At 34.1% G+C, this 24,748-nt stretch overlaps 2 protein-coding genes across 2 annotated transcripts; both read left to right on the top strand.

Moving 5' to 3' along the window:
- The first annotated feature begins 7,972 nt into the window (after nucleotides 1–7,972).
- Nucleotides 7,973–8,932, top strand: LOC114687798 (olfactory receptor 5D13-like). The gene has a single exon (XM_028862431.1). It carries the CDS (start codon nucleotides 7,973–7,975, stop codon nucleotides 8,930–8,932), a length of 960 nt encoding a protein of 319 aa, XP_028718264.1.
- A 14,865-nt stretch (nucleotides 8,933–23,797) lies between these two features.
- On the top strand, nucleotides 23,798–24,748 carry LOC114687806 (olfactory receptor 5D18-like). The gene has a single exon (XM_028862437.1). The coding sequence runs from the start codon at nucleotides 23,798–23,800 to the stop codon at nucleotides 24,746–24,748; it is 951 nt and encodes a 316-aa protein (XP_028718270.1).

The raw sequence follows: 24,748 nt of genomic DNA, 5'->3' as shown, positions 1-24,748 counted from the left end.
GATGGCAAAAAAAATCAAACTGAGATATGAAGTCAATAAAGTAGAAACAAATGAATAATACAGAAAATCAATGAAACAAATAGTTGACTTTTTGAGAGAAAATAGAAACACACAAGATATCAAACTTTTATCAAACAAAGTAAAAGACTGAGAGAGAATATTCAAATTATTAAAACCAGAAACAAAAAAAGGGACATAACAGCAAATATCAATGAAATCCAGAGAATCATGAGGACATACTTCAAAAACCCCTCTCATCCACACAATCAGAAAATCTAAAAGAAACGGATAATTTTCTTAATAGGTATTACTTACTAAAGTTAAATCAAGATCAAATAAACAATTTAAATATACTTATAACTTCAATGAAATTGAAGTAGTCATTATAAGATTTCCAACCCTAAATAGTCCAGGACAATATGATTTTAGCATAAAAGTCCACCAGATTTTCAAGGAAGAGTTAATGCCAATACTCCTCCATTCATTTGCCAAAATATCCTCATCAGTTTATTTGGACTCAGTTATATGGATACCCAAACCACATGAAGACTCGACAAATAAAGAGAAGTACAATCAATTTTCCCTTATGAATATAAGTGTGAATATTCTTAATAGAATATATGTAAAATGAATCCAATAACACACCAAAACCATCATCCACTGCAATTGAAGCTTTCCTGTGTCTACCAGTCTCCTGCAGCCACTCAGACCCAAGTAAACATACCAAGACTTATACTACTTATAAACTGTATGGCCATGGCAGACTTCCTACTGTATCTAGTTCTTATATCTAAAATTAGCCCATTATTAATCTATAAGTTGCCATGTGGCTTGTGGCTTACCAGTATTTTACATTTTGCTTCTAATGGCAGTGGCTGCTGGCAGTGTCTCCTAACTCAGCTTTTCTGTACCCAGAATTCTCCTCTCTGCTTGTCCCGTCTATACTATACTTCCTGCTTGGCTACTGGACAATCAGCTTTTTATTTGTCAATCAATAAGAGCAACACATTCACAGCATACAGAAAGACTTCCCCAGCAATCCATCATACTTAAGTAGGCTTCATCCCACAGATGCAGGAATGGTTCAACATAAGAAAACCAATGTACTCCAAAACATAAACAAATTGAAGTAAGCAACCATGGTTATCTGATGATATACAGAAAAGGCCTTTCACAATATTCAATGCTCATCATATTGTAAAAGTCCTGGCGAAGTCTGGGGTATAGGGGCATAACTAAACATCATAAAGGGAATTTATATATATATATACATATATATATATGTATATATATATATATATATATGAAAGCTTATAGCAAACATCAAACTGAATAAGAAAAACTTATAACAATTCTACTAAAATCAGGAATAAGACAAGGTTGTTCACTCTATCCATTTCTATTTACTATTGCATTGACATTTTAGCTAGAGAATTAAGACAACTGATCAAAGACCTAGAAATTGGATAGGAAGAAATCAAAGTATTGTTATTTGAGGATGATATCATAAGTGACCATAAAAAATCCACCAGAGAACTACAGCAGATAAATACTCTCAGCAAAATGGGTTCATGAATGATTAACCTGGGAAAAATTAGTAGCTGCTCCTTTTACAAATGACTAATGGGCTTAGAAAGAACTCAGAGAAACAACACCTTTCAGAATAACTTCAAATAACATAAAATATCTTTGGGTAATTCTAACCCAGAAAGTGAAAGATTTCTATGATTAAAAACTTCAAGTCTCTGAAGAAAGAATTTGAAGAAGATATCAGAAGATGGAAAGATCTCCAGTGCCCATGGATCAGTAGAATTAACAGAGTAACAAATGACCAACCTATCAAAACAATCTACTAATTCAGTTCAATCTGTTGTGTGATATTTTGTTTGTGTTCTGACAAATAAAGCTTACTTAGATTCAGAAGGCAGAACTAGCCACTAATTGTGTCTGGATGTCTGGGGGGATGTCCAGACAGGAGACAGGAAGTGATAAGTTAGGGCAGAGAGAGGATCTTGGCCTCTTTTGGCTGAAGTCACTGGTGGCTGCTCCTCTGCTTCTCTGATCTTTCCACTTTCACCCCAATATCTGACTCCTGGTTTTTATTGATAATACTAATTGGTATCATGCTTCATCTGGCATAATACGACTAATTAGGATCACACTTCATCAAAATTTCAACACAATTCTTTAAAGATATTGCAAGGACAATTCTCAACTACATAGAGTAAACAAAACAACCACAACAAAAACAGGATAGTTAAAACAATCCTGAACAATCAAAAATTAAATACTGAAGGTATGACCATTCCTGGTTGACAGCTATAGTAATAAAAACTAACTGGTATTGGCTAAACACAGACATTGATTAATGGAATTGAAATGAAGACCCAAACATAAATCCAAACATATATGGACACCTGATGTTTGACCAATATTTTTTTTTTAGTTTCCATGTTTGTGTACTTTGACATAATACTTCCCAGGAAAATGTTTACCTCAAGTTATATATTAAAAATATGGTACTTTGATGATGATCTGAAGTTACTTATTAATGAAGGTGGTATAATTATTTGAAAGCATATATTTAGAAATATTAAATAAGAAATAATAAAAAAGAATGAAATGTTTATATTTAATTCTTCAACAGCTATATTTACATTGCAAAATTTGCTAAACACCAAATACAAAATATAAATCTTAAAAATCACCATTAACATATTTAGAATTATTAGATTTAAACTTTATTTGCTATTACAAATTGTGACCCTTTTTTAAAGGATTTTTGTTTTATTTTTAGTTAGGTGTGTCTATTTGTTCTATGGCCATTTACGGGTTTCTATTTGTTCTCGAGGCCAATGGAGGGTTTAAACGTCCCCTTAAGCTTGATAGTATATATAAAAAATACATATATATGTATATGTATATATATACATACACACAAATATATATATATATATAATATATATATATATATATACATATATATAAAACCAGTATGGATGGTAGTAACAAAACCTAAGGAATCAATGTAAAGTACATGCTGGTAGCCACTGAGTAAACTTCAACCCACATTTTAAGTAGTTTATGAATAGTTTTGTAAATACATATATAGCTGTAATGTCATTGATTTCAAAGTAGTTGTTTATTTGAAGTTATTTATTAAAATTTTATTTGGATAATTTTAAGTCCATACGTATTTTCTGCTAGTGTACATTGTTCTCTTAGTCATTTCTACATTTTTAAATTTAATTTTTAATTGAAAATAGATACTTCTCTCATACAATATGTCCCAAACACAGTTTTACCTCACTCCACTTCTCCCTGGATTCACAACTATTAAAAAATTGCTACTTTAATGTTAGTTGTCCATATATAATTTTTATGTGTATAAATCTATTCATTTTCTGTAGCTGGGAGTTTTCCTGTGACCTGCCCAGTCCACAGCTGCTCAGATCCAAGTAAACACACAGAGGGTTATATTAATTAAAAGTGCTCAGCCATTGGCTCAGGCTTACTACTTACATTTTAACTCAACCCATTTCTGTTAATCTATATGTCACCATGTTTTCCATGGCTTTACTTGTGTGCCATTACATGCTGTGTCTCCTAACTCAGCCTTCCTTACAGCTAGAGTTTTCCTACCTTGCCCACAGTCAGGACAAATCTCTGTCACCCACCAATCCCAGGGCGCTCAGACCCAACCAAGTAAAAACAAAGACTTATATTGCTTACAAACTGTATGGCCGTGGCAGGCTTCTTGCTAACTGTTCTTGTATCTTAAATTAATCCATTTCCATAAATCTATACCTTGCCACGTGGCTCGTGGCTTACCAAAGTCTTCACATGCTGCTTGTCTCTCTCTGCCTTCCTGTTCCAATTCTCCTCTCTGTTAGTTCCTCCTATACTTCCTGCCTGGCCACTGGCCAATCAGTGTTTTATTTATTGACCAATCAGAGCAATTTAACATCAGATCATCCCACAGCACTTTCTCTTCCCAGAACTTTTCTCTCTGCTTCACCTGCCTATAATTCCTGCATGGCTCCTAGCCAATAAGCATTTTAATTATCAAGCAATCATAACAAGACATATTCATAGTGTACAGAAAGACATCCACAGCAATTTTCTTTAGCTTTTCATATATATATATATATATATATATATATATATATATATTACTTATATATACACATTATGTACATACATATATATGTACCTTTTTAATATATCGGTATTAATTGTAGTTAGATGATATGCCATTGTGGTTTTCAACCTAGTCATTTATCTAGATAATCCATACTACATAGTAAGTTTAAAAAGGCTTAACTTGTAGATATATGAGAGGAATATCCAGACAAGATTTTTTTGCTATTCTAGTTACTAAAGACAGTGGTTCTTATCTACAAAAATGCAGAAATATAAATAAAAATCACATATTGTAAAATGATACACATTTTTTTCTTAGGAGTTTAAAGTTGCCTTATTGAACTTCACTCATTCAATACTTCACTCCTGTGCAAACATTAATAATACAAGGTAATACTCTAGGAGCTTTTTGGACCTGGTGAGAGATTTTAAGTGTTTTCTACAGTCACTTACAACTAATGTTGTATGTATCGCTCTACATATCACAAATATCCATCAAAATATAAATTTATGGTGAGATTGAGCAATGATAACAGGGGACAAGAAAGATGGCTCAGTGGTTGAATGCACATCCTATTCTTACAAAAGTCCCAAGGACTGTCTATCTGTATCTACAACTCCAGAATAAGACACTGCTGGGCTGTGAGGGAACCAGGAAATACTTGTGCATACCTAACCTCTCAAACATAAACACACATAAAAGGATGGGGGGAGGCTAGAGTGATGGCTCAGTGATTAAAAGCACTAGCTGCTCTTACTGAGGACCGAGTTTCAATTCACAGCTACTATATGGTGCTCACAGTCACCATTCCAGTTCAAGGGAATCTGTAGATTTATTCTGACCTCCTTAAGTACCAGTCATGTATAGGGTCCACTGATATACGTGCGAGTGAAACACTTATACACATAAAAGATAAACAAATGAAGAAAAATTTTAAAAGCATGTAATCATGTCATTATAGATTTGATATTTGATATGTACTGATATCTGCATACATGAACAGATTTAAAAAGCCATGTCCAAGATAGCTAAGGATATATTTATATCCCCTGAACTACAGTGATGACCTCTTTTTTTCCTGTATTCAATGGATATCCATTAAAGGCAATGCATTTTCATTATGATTACAGGGTAAAGTTGATACTACAAATTCCCCAGGGCTTTAGAGATGTAACATACAATCACAAGAGAGAGTGTTAAATCTAATTGTTCAAATCTTAGCCTCCCCGGTAATTTTTAGTGGTAGTCCCTAATGTCCTGGTCCCCAAAGCCTTGATAATACTTATTTGTAACAAAGTTTGGAACCAGTATTTAATTTTTAGATGTAATGTCTGGTCTGGTATTTTTGAGTTTGCCTAATAAAGTGGCTAAACTTCATTTAAAACAATCACTAAAATATAATGCTGAAGAAACCCTTCCAGGGGTATTTCTATTTATTAACTAGTATGTAAGAAGATTTTTGTAGCTTATTAGTCATAACAAAGAATTTTTAAGTAAATGCACCACTCGGGACCCTCTGTATTTAGGTGAGTTTATTCCATTCTGTTATTTTATTTTAATGAAGAACCTTAGCATTCTTTACAAGGGAAAACCAGATTTGGGGATCCTAGCACCCTGATATCCCACTTTCTTCCCTATGGAAGAATCCTTACTACTATAGGATGATTCTTCATCATTCTCTCATGGATATTTTCAATCAAGGAAGAAACTATACTGGCAAAAAATAATAAAATCCAATTTATTGTAACTCTATATAGGTAAGTGAGAACAATAACGCTCTTTGTAAAAAGATGTCAAGGACAGGATGGTGGCAGAGGACAATATTTTCAGCCCTTAGGAGGTAGAGACTGGAAGGTGGGGATTACAAAGCCAATCTTAATTGTGTCCTATGTTTACTGCAAGCCAATGATACATAGTTATTTTAAGGCCAGACTGGGCTACATAAGATCTGGTTTCAGAAACACTAAAAGGGAATAAATACAATGTCTCCCAGTAATGGAGAAATAGCAAACATTTTACCTGACTATATATGGAGGAGATGAATTCAATGGATAATACTTATCACAGAGAGAGATCCAGTAATAAATGAGATTATGCAGATCAGAGTAGACAACTAAATTTGTTCAGATACATATGTTCATTACAACATGTTGTCAAATATTTCAGGGTTTGATAAGAATGTGTCAGTTAAAATGAGAAAGAAAATCAATGTAGACTTCATGTTTTGTTCCTACAACATATGGGATCTTTAGAATCATGACTGTCAGGCTAGCATGATTATGTATATTACTCTCAGAATGCCATATAAGCTATTTTTTCTAGTCAAGGTTGTTCTTTGACAATATCAGACATGAGTGGTACATTCTGTTAACCCTCACCATCTGTCCTTTCTGGTCTTATTCTCATCCCCATCATCACCAGTTTTGCAGAAATTACTGTCCCACATTATAAGATTTTTGAAATTTAGTTTGCTTTCTGTCCTTCTGATTTTAAAACATTCTGTATAGCCATGCATTTGGAACTGTGCAGTGGAGCCTGATGGGCTTGTGATTTGGTATCCAACTGAAGCTGATGATTATCTTTACCCCATAATCCAATACTTGTTTAAACTCATGCAAGGAGTTGAGCCCTCTGAACCCTTCTCTGATCCAGGAGCATTGACAGCTTCAGTTAATGCAAACCAGCACAAATAACTGTAGCATGCCTTCCAGAGATGTGCCATGCCTGGGAGATAGCATTCCCACCACTAAAGCTATCTTTGGGATCTTACTGTCTTTCTGTTTCTTCTTCCACAGTGTTTCCTGATCCTTTTAGGATATACTACCAATTACATGCTTTTAAGTTTCACGTTAGTAAACTGTATATGTTCTGTTGAATAAATGGCAAATAATATTTAGGAGTATTAAACACATTTCGAGTAGTTCTCTGTTTTGACAATTTTCTTGGGAAATTCTTTAAACATTATTAAGATGCTAAAATGTTTTTGGGGGTCATATTTGATGTTATATCTATGTTATTCATATCCTAATCACATTGTACTGAAAAAAATGAAATCTGCATTTACTATTGCTTTTAAACCATTTCTCCACTGCAGGCACAGAATACTGTTTTCTCTGATCACATTATCATGAATAATATAATATCAATCACAGAATATATCCTTAAAATTCAATTCAGTTCAAAGTGAATAAAAATAGTTTATACGCTGTCATAATATAGGTCCATATTATGTTTTGAAATTATGTTATTGCAGTGTAAATACATTTACAAAGTAAGTAAATATCAGAAGAGAAGACAAATACCAAAATTAGCATGTTGCAAAATGCTAACATTTACTTTCTGTCTTCTTTTTCTTTAAGACACCTTATCCTGTAGTTCAGTCTTGTCACACACTTGTGATCTGATTTCCATAAGAACACCTTCATATTTTCACTTTAAGCTCTTATTACTGTGGGTGGCACAAACATCAATAAGATGCAGATAATGCAAGGGTCTGTTTATTGTTAAGAACAATGTTTCTAGCTTTTGAATCCCTGCTGTTGGTTAGTGGGGCTATTCTCAGGAATCCAGCTATCTAGGCTAGTAGGGACCCTGTTCCTTTGAAATATAGCTTGGTAAATTCTGACTTCTCTATTCTTACCTTAATGATCTTTTCAAACTTTTAAGCTGAAGATATTGTTCCCTGCATATTCGTTATATAAATAATATCTTAAAATAATTAAAACAAAACAAGTTATTATGTTTATTCATGTTCTATAGAACCATTCCAACTGTTCTGTATTTTTCCTTATTCTTCTTTATTACAAATACTAGTTCTTAAATTGACAGATGGCCCTTTCCTCTTTTCTCTATAGTATTCCTGAAAACAAGACTTCTGCAGTGACCTTCATCCTTGTGGGCTTCTCAGAGTACCCAGATCTCCAGGTGCCCCTGTTCCTCCTCTTCCTGACCATATACACAGTCACTGTGCTGGGAAACCTGGGCATGATTGCCATCATCAGGCTCAACCCCAAGCTCCACACCCCCATGTACTTTTTTCTTAGTCACCTGTCCTTTGTGGATTTCTGTTACTCTACTGTCGTGACTCCCAAACTCTTAGAAATCTTGATTGTGGAAGACAGAAGGATCTCCTTCACAGGCTGTATCATGCAGTTCTTCTTCATATGCTTATTTGTGGTGACAGAAACCTTCATATTGGCAGTGATGGCCTACGACAGGTTTGTGGCAGTGTGCAACCCCCTCCTCTACACAGTGGCTATGTCTCCAAAGCTCTGCTGCTCACTGGTCGCAGCATCATATTCCTGGGCTATTACCTGTTCCTTTGTATTCATACACTTTATGTTGACCTTATTCTTCTGTGGGACCAAGTTCATAAATAACTTTGTGTGTGAGCATGATGCCATTGTTGCTGTAGCCTGCTCTGACCCCTACATTAGTCAGAAGTTCATGTTTATCTTGGCCACGTTCAATGAGATAATCAGTCTGATGATCATTCTCACCTCTTATGTCTTCATTGTCATCACTGTCATGAAAATGCCTGCAACAGGGGGACGCTACAAAGTCTTCTCCACCTGTGCCTCCCACCTCACTACCATCACTATTTTCTATAGCATTATTATTTGTCTTTACTGTGTTCCCACTACCAAAAGTTCCTGGCTTCTGGTCAAGGTGGCCTCAGTATTGTACACAGTCATCATCCCCATGCTCAACCCATTGATATACAGTCTTAGGAACAAGGATGTGAAGGATGCAGTTAGGAAGCTAATGAGCTCTCTTTTGTCATCATAAAATGTGGTTCCTGAGCAAGGAGGCTTTCTTTCTGAACAACAAAAAGACTCCTTTCTTAGTTTCTTTTCATAAGTCAATTCAATGACGGCTCACTCCCATATTTAGTATCATAAATTATAAACTATAAATATAATTTTAAATTGATATTTTTACTATTTAAATTAAAATGTCATAGATTCATTTTCATGAAATTGTTTAAATATAAGTACTGGGGATTATTTTAGTATTTTTGGTGGGTTTTTTTTTTTTTTTTTTTTGAGACAGGGTTTTTTTTGTGTAGCCCTGGGTTACCTGGAACTTGCTTTTGTATACCAAGCTGTCCTTGAACTCACTCTGCCTCCTTAGTGCTAGGATTAATGGCATGTGACACCACAGCGAGGCTTTAGTATATTTTTTTTAATTTCAAAATTTGTGTGGATTTCTAGAAGATCTGTATAATTTCATCAAGAAAATTTCTCTGAAGTTTCACCTTGAGAAATACTAAATAGAAAATGCTGAGTATAGTTTTTTTTCTTATATTTAACTCTACATGGACTATTTTTGCATTGGAAATCCTTTTTTTAAATAAACATAAAAATATAATCCCCATCATTCCCTCCAATTTCCCTATTTTGAATAGCATCTCAAAAGAAACAAGGTTGTGAAAGATGTAGTTTGGATGACATTAAGCTATCAATTGTCATCATAAAATGTGGTTCCTGAGCAAGTAGGCATTTATTTTATAATATTTGTTTTCTCTCAAATTTACAAAAATATATATTAGTTAGTAGTTGCTAACAATTATGTATTATTGTAAAAATGAATATAATGTTTTTTCCAATATGTTAATGTAGCATTACACCTGCAATTGTTTATTAATCTTTTTATTTGGATAGTTAATAATAAATATATGGATAATTATAGATCATTTCTATCCCAGTAAAATATAAAAAACAGTGTTTAGATGTATCAAACTCACATGAATCTCTTAGTCACTAAAATGAACTATGTATAACATCCACAGAACAGTTATTCATAACCACTGAGATTGCTGGGGTATCTCTGATGTTGTCCTTTGAGATGCTTGGACTTCATAATGGAGCCCTTTGGATCAAGTGTTCTTTGGTTTTTGGACTTCCCTGCGCCATGTGTTTGTTGGATGCAGAATCACATTAACAAGATGCATTCTAAAAGCATACCCAATTTCCTGTTAGATTTTGGAGCATTAACATTTGAGTACTCAAAGTAAATTGTGCAGCTGGGTTAGGATAAGAATATTTATTATCAACAACCTGGAATATTATGGAATTCTGATAAGCAGCTGAGAAGAATGAGCAGAATATCACTAAAATTGACAACTTTCTAAGACTAATAAAATACTTTTTTCCTTAAATGTTTTCTTCACTAAACATCTTATAACGTTATAATATATGACATAGAATTCACAATGGTCAATGAGTTTACTGAACCTTTTAACTGACTGACATTTATTTGAATGCTTTAAAACCTTTGTGTGGCTGTGGTTTAATGTAAAACTTTCCCAATGGAGATTTGCATCTTGCTAATCATCATTAAATTTACTAATTGATTCTACAGAGATTTTCAAATATTCTTTGTTATTTTAATAAATTTTATGTATATGCTCATGCACAGATTTATTTCTACTTTTAAAAAAAAGAAAATTTCAAACAAAATTATGGTCTTAGATAGCTTGGTTCTTCACTGTCTATTATACTCTGGTAAGGGAGGGCCCCTGGAATTAAAGGCCTACCAATAGTTCAATAGTTTTTGACAAATAGACATCTGGTAGAAGATTAAAATCCAGATATACAATGAAGTGAGAAAAAAAAAACCTTCAAGGTAGAGTTCTCAAAAATAAATACAAATTACTGATAAGTACTTTTAACATGGTCAACACTCTTAGGCATCAGAAACAAAAAGGGAAATTAAACCACTTTTAGATTATCTCTTTCTCTAGTCAAATATATAATATCATGAAAATCAGTGCTGGTGTGATCCTGGGAAAAGTGGAAAATTGTTCATTGTTTCTGTGCCTGTACACTTGTAGAGACACTTATATGTGGAATTTTATAGTAAAACTAGAAATAGGACTTACCCAAATATGTCAGTACTGAGTATGCTTTAAATAATCCATATCCCCTCTACAGAGAACATTAACTATCTGTTATCTTTGCTCTTCAAGTTGAAAGAGACAGTTTATAGAGCCACACTAGGTGTCCAACAACAGGTATATAGATTAAGAAATTGTAGTACATATATACAATTGAATTTGATTCATCTGTGAATAATAAATTTATGGAACTAAGAGAAAAGTTGGTGAAATTCAAAATGGCATACTAAGAGAAGTGACATAGGTCCAGATTAACAAACGTTGGGTGTTCTCCAGAGCATAGAAATCCTTTCTTTCTTTCAATGCTTAGACTAATTTTTAAAATTTGGAGTGCCTATAAAGTCTAGGAAATGAAACAGAGGTACCTAGATGAAGAAGGGTAAAATTGTCTTAAAGGTAGGGGGATAGCAAAACACATGTGATATGAAAGTAGTGGGGAAGAATACCAGGTTTAGAAGGCTTAGCTGGGCATGGTCTGGGCAGGAAGGAGAGGGTCAAGTGTGGAGTTAGAATTTACCAAAGTTAAGAACATAGGAAAAGGCTGTGGATACCTATTGTATAATATATTAAAACATCAATAAAAACGTTGATTTATTAAAATGATTTTAAATGGAGGCAAAATAAATGGCTAAGTAACATGATTGCCAGAAGCCAATAGTTATTAAATGAAAGTTTCAGGATCAAATGTTGTTTACCTCTGTATGAGCTTGAGGTCAGAAGGATCACACAGGGTCCCCTCAGTAGCACAGCATTTGGTTCCCACCAAAAATTACATCTTAGGATGCTATTGCTAAAGATAGCAGACATGTGGATTTTAGGACAGTGAGAAATCAAGCTGTCTGTTACTTTGCACTTTCCACAGTACTGGGTGATTTTCACATGCTGGAAATCTCTAAGCAGATAGGGAGAAAAGTCATCAGGGCTCTTACATACCTGTGGACCACAGGAGGCAAAATGATGACTTTCCTCACAAGATGTGTTCACTAGTACAACACAAACATGGTGCTTATGGGGTGAACCAAGAATGTTCTGCTTAGTTTTAAATACTGCTTTACAGAAGAAATTCATGGTTAATTTTGTAAACTGAGTCAGGAGCCTATGGTTGGTGAGATCATGAGCCAGAGAGAAGAATTTAGTGTGTGTGTGTGTGTATATATATATATATATATATATATATATATATATATATATATAGCTAAATAGACACGGGGTGTTGTATCCTCTTTGAATATCTATCCTTATGCCAGTAGATTAGTGTGGCTCTCAGCCTTTATAAGTGAAGAGTCTTTTGGTAGTGGGCAATAGTCATTGCAGAACATGCTGGTGTAAATGTATATACTGTAACTGTGGCCTGGTCATCACTAAACAGGACATCATCCCTCCCAATGCTCATGGAACTTTTTGGAAGAAGAATCAGGAAGAAAGTAAAGCTGAGAGGTTTGAGAAGAATCCTGTGAACCCATGCCTTCTCGACATAATGTAAAATTTGTACTTATGAACACACTGCATCTGTGTTTATTTGACAAGACCAGCATTAGATTTGAACCTTCACTCTTTAAGTATGCAAGAGTGAAAGTCTCATGAGACCTACCCCTTAGTGCAGGATCGTAGATAGTTAAAGGATACTGAGGTGAGATATGTCATTTTCTTCAATAAAGCAATAAAGTGCCCATGATCCACTAAATAATTGTTCACTGTTGCTCACACAACTGGCTGTAATTTAGCTCAGTGAGTCAAAAAAAAAGCGTGCGTGGGGGGGGGTGGTGCACAATCCAACTAGGAGTTGGTTAAGAACATGTTTTTAGTAGGCATGCTCTTTGGCTTTTTACAACTTGACACATAAAGTCACATTGGAAGAGGGAACCTCACTTAAAGAGTTGTTTCCATTAGATTTGCCAAAAGCACTTTAAACTATTGATTGATGTGGGATAGTCCAGCCCACTGTGGATGAAGCCATACTTGATTATGTGGTATTGACTGGGATAAGAGAGCAGGCTGAGTTTGGTTGTAAGCAGCATTTCTCCTTGGCCTCTGCTTCAGTGCTCGCCTCCAGATTCCTGTCTGATTCAGTATGTAGATAGACATGAAATTTACCTCCAACAACAAAAAAATGTTTCTTACTGTGAATTCCAACAAAACATGTTAATTGGTGTTTTCGAATATATGACAAGATTCTCGATATTTAGATACAATATGGGTATAATGAGGAATGTATTTTACCTAATTAATAATGGTAATAATTTCTAATTTTAATTTTTAAATTAAATTAGTTACACTTAATGTTTACTAGCATATATTACACACATAGTGACAGGTTTCCTTATGAAATTTTGAGCATGCAGATAACATATGTTGATCATATTACCACCCTATGACTTTCCTTCTTGCTTTTCCAATCAAACTGATTCCCTCCTTTTTTCAACATATTTTGCCATTCACTTCTTATTTGGTAGTCACATCCTTTCAATTATAGTCAATAGCCATATCCTAAATGATGACATATGTTTTACTTTAAAATAAATGAAAACAATGTTTTCATGTTTTGTTCTACATGCTTTTAGAAACTTGGGGACTGAAAAATCATAAAATATCTTTACAAAACTATTTTGTTAGGTGACAGCATTATTTTCTGTTTTCTCCCTAAAAACTTGTGATAGTAAACACAAATTACATAAACAAATGCATTTTCTTTTGTTTTATGACTGAAATCATTTGATGGCTTTCTTTAAAACAAAGTTTTAATTATATTTGTTGAAGTTTTTGGACAAGTATATTTGATTCAAGGTCACATGTGATCAAGAATTAAGATCATTCTTTTTTGTAGTTCTCTTTATAATTGAGATTTTCATACATGTGTACAATGAAGTAAGATCAAATCTACCTCCCATTGCACCCTAAATATACTACTTCCAAACCACCTCTTTTTATTACAAACTCCCAATTCAGTTAGTGCTGTCCCTTATCTACATACTATGGGGCTTTTTCCCAAACATAGGAACCGTAGCTAATAAAAGTACTCTTGATCTTTGCTCTGATTTTGTCATATATTTAAACAATTGTTAATTTAATATTTTTTCAGGAATATAAATCTTGTTGACATAACTTCTGTGTATGAGACCCTGAGGGGAACACAGTAATTTACTGGAATGGTGTGTATTCTAAAAACAAAAGAATTTTCTTCGAATTACATGTTTGTAGTCCAAGAAACTCATCAATGAGGATTCTCTAGGACATGTTTCCCAAAGACATGATGTTGGCTCATCATAAATAATGCCATCATAAAATACAGATTGAAAACCTGAATCCTTTTCAATATTGTCTATGTTTCATTCAAGAATGTTTTCCTCTTCCCTCCTTTATTTAATTCCATTTTGAAATGATTAGTAACTATCTTTACTTGAGACACTTAATATATTTTAATTTTGTAGGACTTTGTACATCTTTATTAACAGGAAATTATGTAATCTCAAATGCATATTAGAAGAACCTTGGTTTTGGTTCTGAACCCATTGATATATAGTCTCAGGAACAAGGATGTGAAGGATGCAGTTAGGAAGCTGTTAAGCTCTCATTTGTCATCATAAAATGTGGTTCCTAAGCCAGTTGGTATTTATTTTATAGTATTGATTTTCACTCTGAAATGTAAACAGGCCCATGTCTTATTTTCTTTTTGTAAATTATTCTAGTTATAGTTCATTCCAATATTTATTATTATAACTTGTCAACTGTAAATATTATTGTAGATTGATACTCATACTATTTGAATTAAATATTTCATGCAGTTATTGTCATGAAAATGCTTAAATACAAGTCCTGAACAAGATTTTAGTATAATTTATATATCAAAACGTGTGTGTGTTTTTTAGATAATTTGCATAAATTCATCAAGACAATTAATCTGAAGTGTTATCTTGAGAACTGTTAAATAGGAAATGCTGACTATGGACTAAATTTTACTCTTAACTCTACATGGACTATATTTTCACTTGAAGTTTTTTAGTTGAGCATGATAGTATAATTCCCATCATTCTCTCTGTTTTCCCTGTTTTGTATAGCATCTCATTATTCAAAGCTAGCTGTTGACCACTCTGCCTTTTTGTCTATCTCTGCTTTATAGCTATTGGGATTAAAAGCATATATACTATACACAGCTTCATTCCCTCTTATAGAGGTTGGAATCTAGCACAAGTAAATTATATTCATGGTATAGTTTATAATTGTCTAATTCATTGCTAACAAATATGAATTTTTAATAAATAAGCTTAAACATGTTTTCCAATATTCCAGTCTAGCTTTGTTTCTCTAGATGCTTATTGAAATTTTTACTATTTATAGAGTGTACATTATTTCTATCCCAGTAGACTATAGCAGCCAACATGTTGACACACACACACACCACACACATCTCTCTCTCTCTCTCTCTCTCTCTCTCTCTCTCTCTCTCTCTCTCTCTCTCTCTCTCTCTCTTTGGTTTTTCGAGACAGGGTTTCTTTGTGTAGCTTTGTGCCTGTCCTGGAACTCACTCTGTAGCCCAGGCTAGCCTCAAACTCACAGATATACACCTGCCTCTGCCTCCCAAGTGCTGGGATTAAAGGTGTGGGCTACCACCACCTGGCTCAACACATCTCTTAATCATTGATGAAAAGGAACAGCCATGAACTATATATAAATATTAATAGAGCAGCTATCGATAAGCAGTGAAATTGCTGGGTTATCTCTGATACTTCCTTTTGAGCTGCTTTATTTCTGTGTCTTCCTTGAGCCATTTGCTTACTGGTCTTTGTTTGATGCAGTATCACATTAACTAGATAGATTCTAAGAGCATACTCTCATTTCCTGTTATCATTTTAGTACTCAAAGTAAATTATGCAGCTGGGATAGTATAAGAATATTACCTACAATTTATAGTGCTGCAGAGTTCTGATCAGCAGCTAAGAAGAATGAGAAGTAAATTATTAAACATGACATCTAATAATTAATAAAAGCATTTATTTCTTTAAACTTATTCTTTATTGACAATCACATAACTTTATAATATATAGAATATATATTTACAATAGTCAGTGATTTTACTAAGACTCTTAAATGACTGACATATATTTGAATGCTGTAAACCTTTCAATGTTTCTGATTAAATGTAAAACCTTCCAGTTGGATCCTCTTCATTTTGCTATTGATCATGAAATACACAAACTGGTTCTACAGAGATTTTCAAATATTGCATTTTATTTCAATTCATCAAATATCACTTATTTAACACCCCAGATTAAGTTCTATTTTTACAAACAAAATAAAATTTTAAAAGGAGTTGGGACCCTACCACAGGTTATGGCCTTAAATAGCTATGTTCCTCACTGCCTATTGTACTATGATCAGGGAGGGCTCCTGGAATTAAAGGCTTACCAATAGTTTTTGAAAAACAGACATGTCACAGAAGATTAATATCTAGAATATAAAATGAGGTGAAAAATACACCATTTCAATAGTTAGTTCTCAAAAAGACATATAAGTTAATGATACTTTTAATATGTTCAGCACCCTGGCATATCAGAAAAAAATAAGCCACTTTTAGATTTCCCCTATCTCCAAGAACAATAACTAATATCAAGAAAACAAATAGCAATCATTGCTGGTGTGGAAACTTGGAAAAGAGAACAGTTATTCACTGTTTCAAGGCCTATAACCTGGTGCAGATACTTCAGTGTGAAATTTTGTAGTAATACTAAAATTAGAGTTTTCTTATGACCCAGAAATGTCACTCCTGAGTATATTCTAAATAGTCTATATTCTCCTAGAGAACATTACTCATCTGTTCTCATTGCTCCTATAGTTAAAAGAACCAGTTTATGGAACATCTCGAGATGTCCAACAACAGGTTCAAAGATAAACAAATTGTGTTACATACATACAATTGAATTTTATGCATCTGTAAAGGAAAATTTAATTATGAAATTAACGAAAGTAGATGAAATTTAAAAAGGCATACTCAAAGAAGTGACTCAGGCCCAGAACAATAAATGTGTGTTCTCCAAAGTATGCAAAACCTTCCTCTCTTCCAATGTTGAGACTAATTGTTTTTTAAGTTTTGGAGTGCCTATCAAGTCTAGGTATTGAAAAAGAAGTCACCAGAAGAGGAGGGTTGAAATTGGCCTACAGGTAGGGGGATAACAGAACACATGTGATGTGAAGGTAGTAGGGAGGAATAACAGGTTTGGAAGGCTTTGCTGGGCATGGTCTGGGTGGCAAGGAGAGGGTAAAGTGAGGAGCTAAGGTTTACCAAACAAAGAATGTAGGAAAATGTCAATGGAATCCTACTATTTTGTATGCCCATTAAAACATAAAAAAACTAATTAATAAAACAGTAAGTTTAAATGGAGGCAAAATACATGGCTAGATAACAAGAGTGTCATGAGTCAATAGTTATTAAATGAAAATCTCAGGATCAAATGTGTGTGAGCCTGTGTGAGTTGGTGGTCAGGGAGGACCAAAATGGGTCCCACAATAGTACAGCCTATTGGTTTCCACTAGAAGTACATCTTAGGCTGCTATTGCTAAAGACACACAAGTTGTAGGACAATGAGAAATCAAGTTTTCTGTTACTTGACATTTTCCACAAGCCTGGCTGTTTTTCAGAATCCTGGCAGTCTAAAGCTGACAGGGAGAAAAGTCATCAGAGATCCTACACACCCGTGGACCATATGATGAACAACAATGACTTTCCTCACAAGATGTATTCACTAGAACAACAGGAGCATGGTGCCTATGGTGTGAACCAAGCATGTTCTGCATGGATTTAAATTCTGCTTTACAGAAGGCAATTCATGGCTAATTCTGTAAACTGAGCCAGGAGCTTATAGTTGGCAAGGTCATGAGCCACAGAGAATTATTTAGTACTGTTGATTTTTGCTGAATAGACATGATGTCACATTCCTGTTCAATACCTGTCCGTAGACTAGTGTAGATCTCCTTTCAGCCTTTATAAGTGAAGAGTCTTTTTGTTGTGGGCAACAGTAATTAAAGAAACTTGATGTTGGTGTAACTGTAAAGAATGTAACTGTGGACTAGTCATCACTAAACAGAACACTTTCCCTTCTGAGCCTCAAGGAACTTTGTGGAAGAAGAGTCAGAAATTATATGAGAGGTTTTGAAGGAATGGTATGAATCCATGCCTTCTAGACATAATGTAGAATTTGCACTTATGAACATAAGTCTTTATTTGAACAAGACCAGCACAAGCTTTAAACCTTCACTCTTTCATTACGCATGAGGGAAAGGGGCTTATGGGCAGTTACTGATACTAGGGGAAGGTATGTAATTTTCCTTAGTAGTGTAACTACTAAGTTGCCATGATCCACTAAATACTTATCCATTCATGCTAATGTGATCAGCTGTAATTAAGCTCAGCAAGTAAAAGCTAATCAAAGTGTGAGTTTGTTGAGGTTTTCAGTGGGAGTGCTGGTTAGTTTTTGTCAACTTGTCACACTGTAGAGTCAGTTTTGGAGAACTTCACTTGAAGAGATATTTCCATTAGACTGGCCAAAGATCATCTCTTGATTAATGATTGATGTGATAGGGCCCAGCCCACTGAGGGTGAGGCCATTCCTGGGCATGTGGTATTCATCTGTATAAGAAAGCAGGATGAGAATCCCAGTAGGCAGCCTTTTCCCTTGAACTCTGCTTCAGTGCTTGCTTCCTGGTTCCTGCTGTAGTTTGTGCCTTGCCTTTAGTGATGAACGATGAAAGAGGAGTGAAAGCCAAGCAAACCCTTTCCTTGACAAACTTGGTTTGTGTTAGTGTTTAACAACATTATTAAAAAGCAAATTAAAATAATGGAGATGGCCAGGTGATGAGAGTAGATTGAGGGTTGAAAATGCCCACATTTGCCGGGCGGTGGTGGCCTTTAATCCCAGCACTCGGGAGGCAGACCAGGCAGATCTTTGTGAGTTCGAGGCCAGCCTGGGCTACCAAGTGAGTCCCAGGAAAGGCACAAAGCTACACAGAGAAACCCTGTCTCGAAAAACAAAACAAAACAAACAAACAAACAAAAAAAAAAGGTTGAAAATGCCCACATTTGAGAATGTAGATAGACATGAAAATTTCCAAAATCAAAAGTAAAATTGCCTGTTGTAATGCTTTAGCAAAATATATTCGTTAGTGTTTGGGAATGTAAGACAAGATTCCTAAAATTCAGGCATAATATGGGAATAATTAGAGATGTATTTTACCTTTTTAATGCCATTTATATATTCTAATTTCAATATTGAAATTAACTATTTGCATTTATGTTTTATTAGCAGATATTTTACATAGTAATAGGTTTCTTTATGTCATTTTCATGCATATATAGCATATATTAGATTGCATTCTCCTAGTCTCCACATAATTTCCTTCTTATCTTCGAGTAAAATACTTTCAACTATTGTCAGAATCCATATCTTAAAAAAATTATAAGTTTGACTTTAAAATAAGTAAAAACAATGACAATTAGAATTGTTTTATATGCTTATAGACTAACCACAGAGCCTGCTGGATTATAAAATATCTTTTTAAAAACATGTTCTTATGGGTCCACATTATTGTCCCTCTTCTCCTTATATACTTGTTGTAGTAGTAAAGCATAAATGTAATGAATAAATCCATTTTAACCATTTGTTATATGATTGATAGCATTTGACACCTTTCTTTAAAACAAATTTTTAATTGATTTTGTTGAATGCAATTGTCTTTGTTTTTTGGACAAGTATATTTGACTCATTGTCACATGGAATCAATAATTATTATATCTTATATAAAGTTTTCTTTATAATTGAGAATTTCATACATGTATACAATGAAAATAAAATGAAATCTACCTTCCATTGCACCTTAAAGCACACTACTTCCAAACTTTTATTATAAACCACTATATTAAGTTAGTGCTGTCCCATATGTACATATGACAGGACAATGTCCTGAGCACACAAACTCTCGCTGGTATTACTACTCTTGGTGAATTGCACTAGATGCATCCATATATTCATACAATTGTCAATTATGATTTTCAAAAGTATAAATCCTGTTGAGATAATCTTTGTTTATGAGGCCTGAAAAAAGAACACAATAATGGCCGAGAAGAGTATGTGTTTTAAAACAAAAGAGGAAGTTTCTTCTAGTTACATGTTTATAGTCCAAGACAATCAACAATGAGGATTCTCTAGGGTGCATTTCCCCAAAGTCAAGGAGTTGGTTAATAATAAATAATGTCATCTTGAATACAGATTAAAATCCTGTCTGTGTCTTCCTCAAGATATTTGTATGTTTCTTTTAAAATATTCTGATGGTTGCCTCCTTATTTAATTTCATTTTACAAGGATCAATTGCTGTCTTTATCTGAGAAACTTAAAACGTTTTACTTTTGAAGGATATTGTTCATGTTTATTAATAAGAAAATGGCATAATCTCAAAAACACATCAGGAAAATCTTGCTTTTGGTGAGTTTATTGACACATTTTGAATCTTTCAGAAGGTAAATGAAAATCCTTAAAAACTGAGCTGAGCTGAGACAGTGGTATTGACTCACTGGAGTACATAGCATATATTAGAGTGCTAAATTTTATGCCCCTTGTTCCTACCAATGTTGTTCTTTGTTTGAGTCATTTTTTATTGCTGTGTTATTAATATGAAGACTTTAAAATTAAATGTTAAATGTAAGTTGTGACAACATAATATTTGATTAATTCAGTTACATGAAGATCAACATACATGTGAATATACACATAGCAGAGTAAAATATGCAATGCACTTTAGATATTGAGAAACTATAGGTGCAAGGAAAATAAAGTAGTGGGAACAAGTGATATCTGTAGAAAAACTTCTTTTCCTGGAAGCCATATGGAAAATCATGATTCAAAGATAATATTAAAAATTAAGAGGAAGACTAAGGATTATTCTACATGATTAAAAGAGATTAAATCTTGAGAATAAAAAAAATGCCTGGATCATGTACTTCATTTTTTTTTTAGAAATCCAGTTAGAACATTTAATTTCATAAATTTTATAGCAAATTGTAAAAATTAATTAAAGTGTTACATCAAATGTAAGTAAAAGTTTGATTATAGTTTGATAATTTAGCAAGGACTCTTCAATGTAAATGATTGATTGGAATGAAATAAATGGAGATTAAGGGGCATTCGCACACATTTCTGTGTAGTTTTCATTTGTGGTGATATATTGTGTACCCTAAAAAATTTGCCTGACCATCAGAGAACAGAACAAGCCACTAGATTAAACATAGTGGCCAGACAATGGCGGCACACACCTGTAATCCCAGTACTTGGAAGCACACACGTCTTTAATCCCAGGAAGCAATGACTGGGCAGAAAAATGTATATAAGGCGCGAGGAGACAGGAACTAAAGGCTTTTGGGCAGAAGCGTCCCTTTCACCTGGAGGCTTTTTCAGCTGGAGCCTTTTCAGTGAGGTCTCAAAGGATTTCAGTCAGAGGTTTCATGAAATTGGTGAGGTGAGACATGGCAGTGGCTCATTCCTTTGTCTCTCTGATCTTTCAGTACCAGGTATTTTTTTGTTGTTGTTGTTGTTGTTGTTTATTATAAGACCATTTTAGAATTCATGTTACATTCATTAATCCTGATTTATACCACCATAGCCACAAACTGAAACACTGGAAAGATCCTAGTTTTCTCTGATGGTGAAGGAAAGCCCTAGGGAATTTCAGGTGATTTAGCCCAGAATCCTGGATAAGAAATCAGTAGGCATCAGCGTTCAAAAGTGAATCTTAGTCATAAAATTACAAGAGTTGGTATACTTATTTGATTCTCCCCTTTTATTTTTTCTATTTTGAATGTTATAAACTGGTTAAGATTTATTCCATGCAGTACCAGAGGTAGGTAAGTTATGTAATTTAATTAGTTACAAAGAATACTTTATTTTCATAAAATTATTTCATTAACATTATATCTCAATAACTGTGCTCATAGATTTTTCTATAGTTTATTGAAACAAAGTATTACACTGTAACTCAATCTAACCTACAAGTCATTATTCCCTTGCTTGAGACTCCTGATTCCTTGGGTCCTGAATATCCAGGACTGTGCTCACCTCCTACTTAGTTTTTCACCAAAGAAATAATGATAATGATGAAGATGATGATGATGTGTGTGTGTATCGTAAACTTCTACAATGAGATGACAATTAAAAAAATAACACATTGTCCAACCTTCAATAGTAAGTAGAAAGATAAGATAATCACAAATGTTTAGTATAATTTATGGAAACTTGAATTTTACTTTCAAAGAATTCTATGTATTCAGGAAGTCATGAATTAAGGCAAGCATGTGTCAGAGACTCAAAAAAATAGTATACAAATTGATAATATGCAGGTTAGAAATTAAGGTCAGAATGAATCTGGATTTACAATCTAACAATAAACTGATAATCTCCAATTTATCTAAAAATTCTTAGTGCAGACCAGTGAAATGAATGGGTTCAAATAGCTTTGCATTCTCATTTAATAGTTATATGACAAGTCATAAACTCATAGTAGGTGCTCTAATTTACGTTTTTGTTGAATATGGCAGTTTTTTTCCCTAGTGTTGTGGATCCAGATTTTTATATTTATTTCAGAGCAATATTATAATGTGTTAAAAAAAACACCAAAGTTGTAAGGGCAAAATAATGGAGGGGCTATGTGAAGAATTGGAGGAGGGAAGAGATGGAATTGACCGAATACCTATGTACATACAAAAAGATCAAACAATGAAAATAATATTGTATAGTGGCTCTGTCACTATGAGATATATATTTAATTAGTCTAAGAAAGCAAATTAAAATATTACTACTAATAATAATAATAGTAAACATGAATATTAACAAAGGCCTTCCTATGTTACACATTTGAATATGGAATTAATCTTGTTGATCAGTGTAATGATTGTTGTCAAAGACAAACTGAAGAGGTTGTAGGTGTTAGCAGAGGAGCTTCAAGAAAAAGATGGGGAGACAATATTGTCAATGAAGTTGGGAGTAAAGACTATAAAAATCATTAACAATCACTTGCTTTTAAACTGTATCTGTGTGGCTTTGATCCTGGTGTAAATTGAGAAGTTAACAAGATTAAGGCCAGCCAGCTTAAACACCCAAGTAAGACAATGTCTCAAAATTTTTTAAAAAGCAAAAGAAGGTTGTATAACTACATAGTCACATGCTTGTCTAGCATTCGCAAGGCCCTAGGATGAATTGATAGTAAAATAAACAAACAGGTGAATACAACACAACAAAACAAACACCTTTATTATAAAGTATTGTGAATTTTATGAGTCATTTTATGATCAGTTCCTATTATTTTATTTTCCTTGTATACTATATGTATTTAACTTTCCTGGAGTCTTCTCAGGCATGAGCACATGAAAGCACTGACCTCATTGGCTTTCTGATTTAGCTCAATGTCCCATTTGCAATTATCTTCTATCATGGAACATTCCAAAAACTGAGAAACAACCATGAGGAATTTATGTGCAATTCATATGACGAATTATTTTTATTCCAGGTGAGAACATTACAGGACTAAAGAACAGATCTAACTTGCAGAGCCATACAGAGTTTGAAGTAAAGAATATAAACTGAAGCAGAATACTAATGAGTTCAAGACCATCATCTTTTTCTTTGTTGTTTATATCAAGTGTCATCTAAACTGTCAAGTTCTACTGATCAAATTTCTTCTTTTTTCTTCCTGTTCTTTGTTTTTGTAACTGGTAACTTATGGCACATGCAATGATAAACCAGAGTTCTGTGACCACGTTTATTCTTGTGGGCTTCTCAGAATACCCATACCTCGAGCCACCGCTCTTCCTTATGATCATGGCCGTATACACAGTCACTCTGGTAGGCAACGCTGGCATAATTGTGGTCAGAAGGATCAATCCTAAGCTTCATACACCCATGTACTTTTTTCTGGGCCATCTTTCATTTTTGGATATATGTTATTCTAGTGTATTTACACCAAAATTACTGGAGATCTTGGTTGTAGAACAGAGAACTATCTCTTTAAAAGGTTGCATGGCTCAGTTTTTCTTTGGCTGTGCATGTGTGATTACAGAGATGTTCATGCTGGTAGTGATGGCCTATGACAGGTTTGTGGCTGTTTGCAACCCCCTACTCTACACTGTGGCTATGTCTCATAAACTCTGTGCATTCTTAGTAGCTGGAAGCTATATGTGGGGTGGTCTGTGTGCTGTGATACTCACATACACTCTCTCAGAGCTGTCGTACTGTGGATCTGGCATCATCGATCACTTTGGCTGTGAGTACTCTGCCATCATCTCTGTATCCTGTTCTGACTCCTCGTTCAGCCAGATGGCATGCTTAGTCATTTCTATATTAAGTGAAGGTAGTAGCCTTCTTATCACCATGGCCTCCTATGTCTTCATAGTCATTACTATCATCAAAATGCCTGCTAAAGGTGGACTCCAAAAAGCTTTCTCCACCTGTACTTCTCATCTGACTGCCATTAGCATCTTTCATGGAATCATCCTCCTTCTGTACTGTGTGCCCAATGCAAACAGCTCACGGCTCCTGGTTAAAGTGGCAACTGTGCTCTATACTGTCCTGATCCCCATGCTGAACCCCCTCATCTACAGCCTAAGGAACAAGGATGTGAAGGAGACAGTCAAGAGACTCATCAGCTCAAAGCTGCAATCTCACTCAATATAA

The sequence above is a fragment of the Peromyscus leucopus genome, chromosome 4 (genome assembly GCF_004664715.2).
Source record: "Peromyscus leucopus breed LL Stock chromosome 4, UCI_PerLeu_2.1, whole genome shotgun sequence".
NCBI classification, from domain to species: domain Eukaryota; kingdom Metazoa; phylum Chordata; class Mammalia; order Rodentia; family Cricetidae; genus Peromyscus; species Peromyscus leucopus.
This window is presented reverse-complemented; position numbering and strand designations above follow the sequence as displayed.

Excerpts from the sequence above, each read along its gene's own strand:
- LOC114687806 (XM_028862437.1), top strand. The coding sequence starts at position 23,798 with ATGGCACATGCAATGATAAACCAGAGTTCTGTGACCACGTTTATTCTT.
- LOC114687798 (XM_028862431.1), top strand. The coding sequence starts at position 7,973 with ATGGCCCTTTCCTCTTTTCTCTATAGTATTCCTGAAAACAAGACTTCT.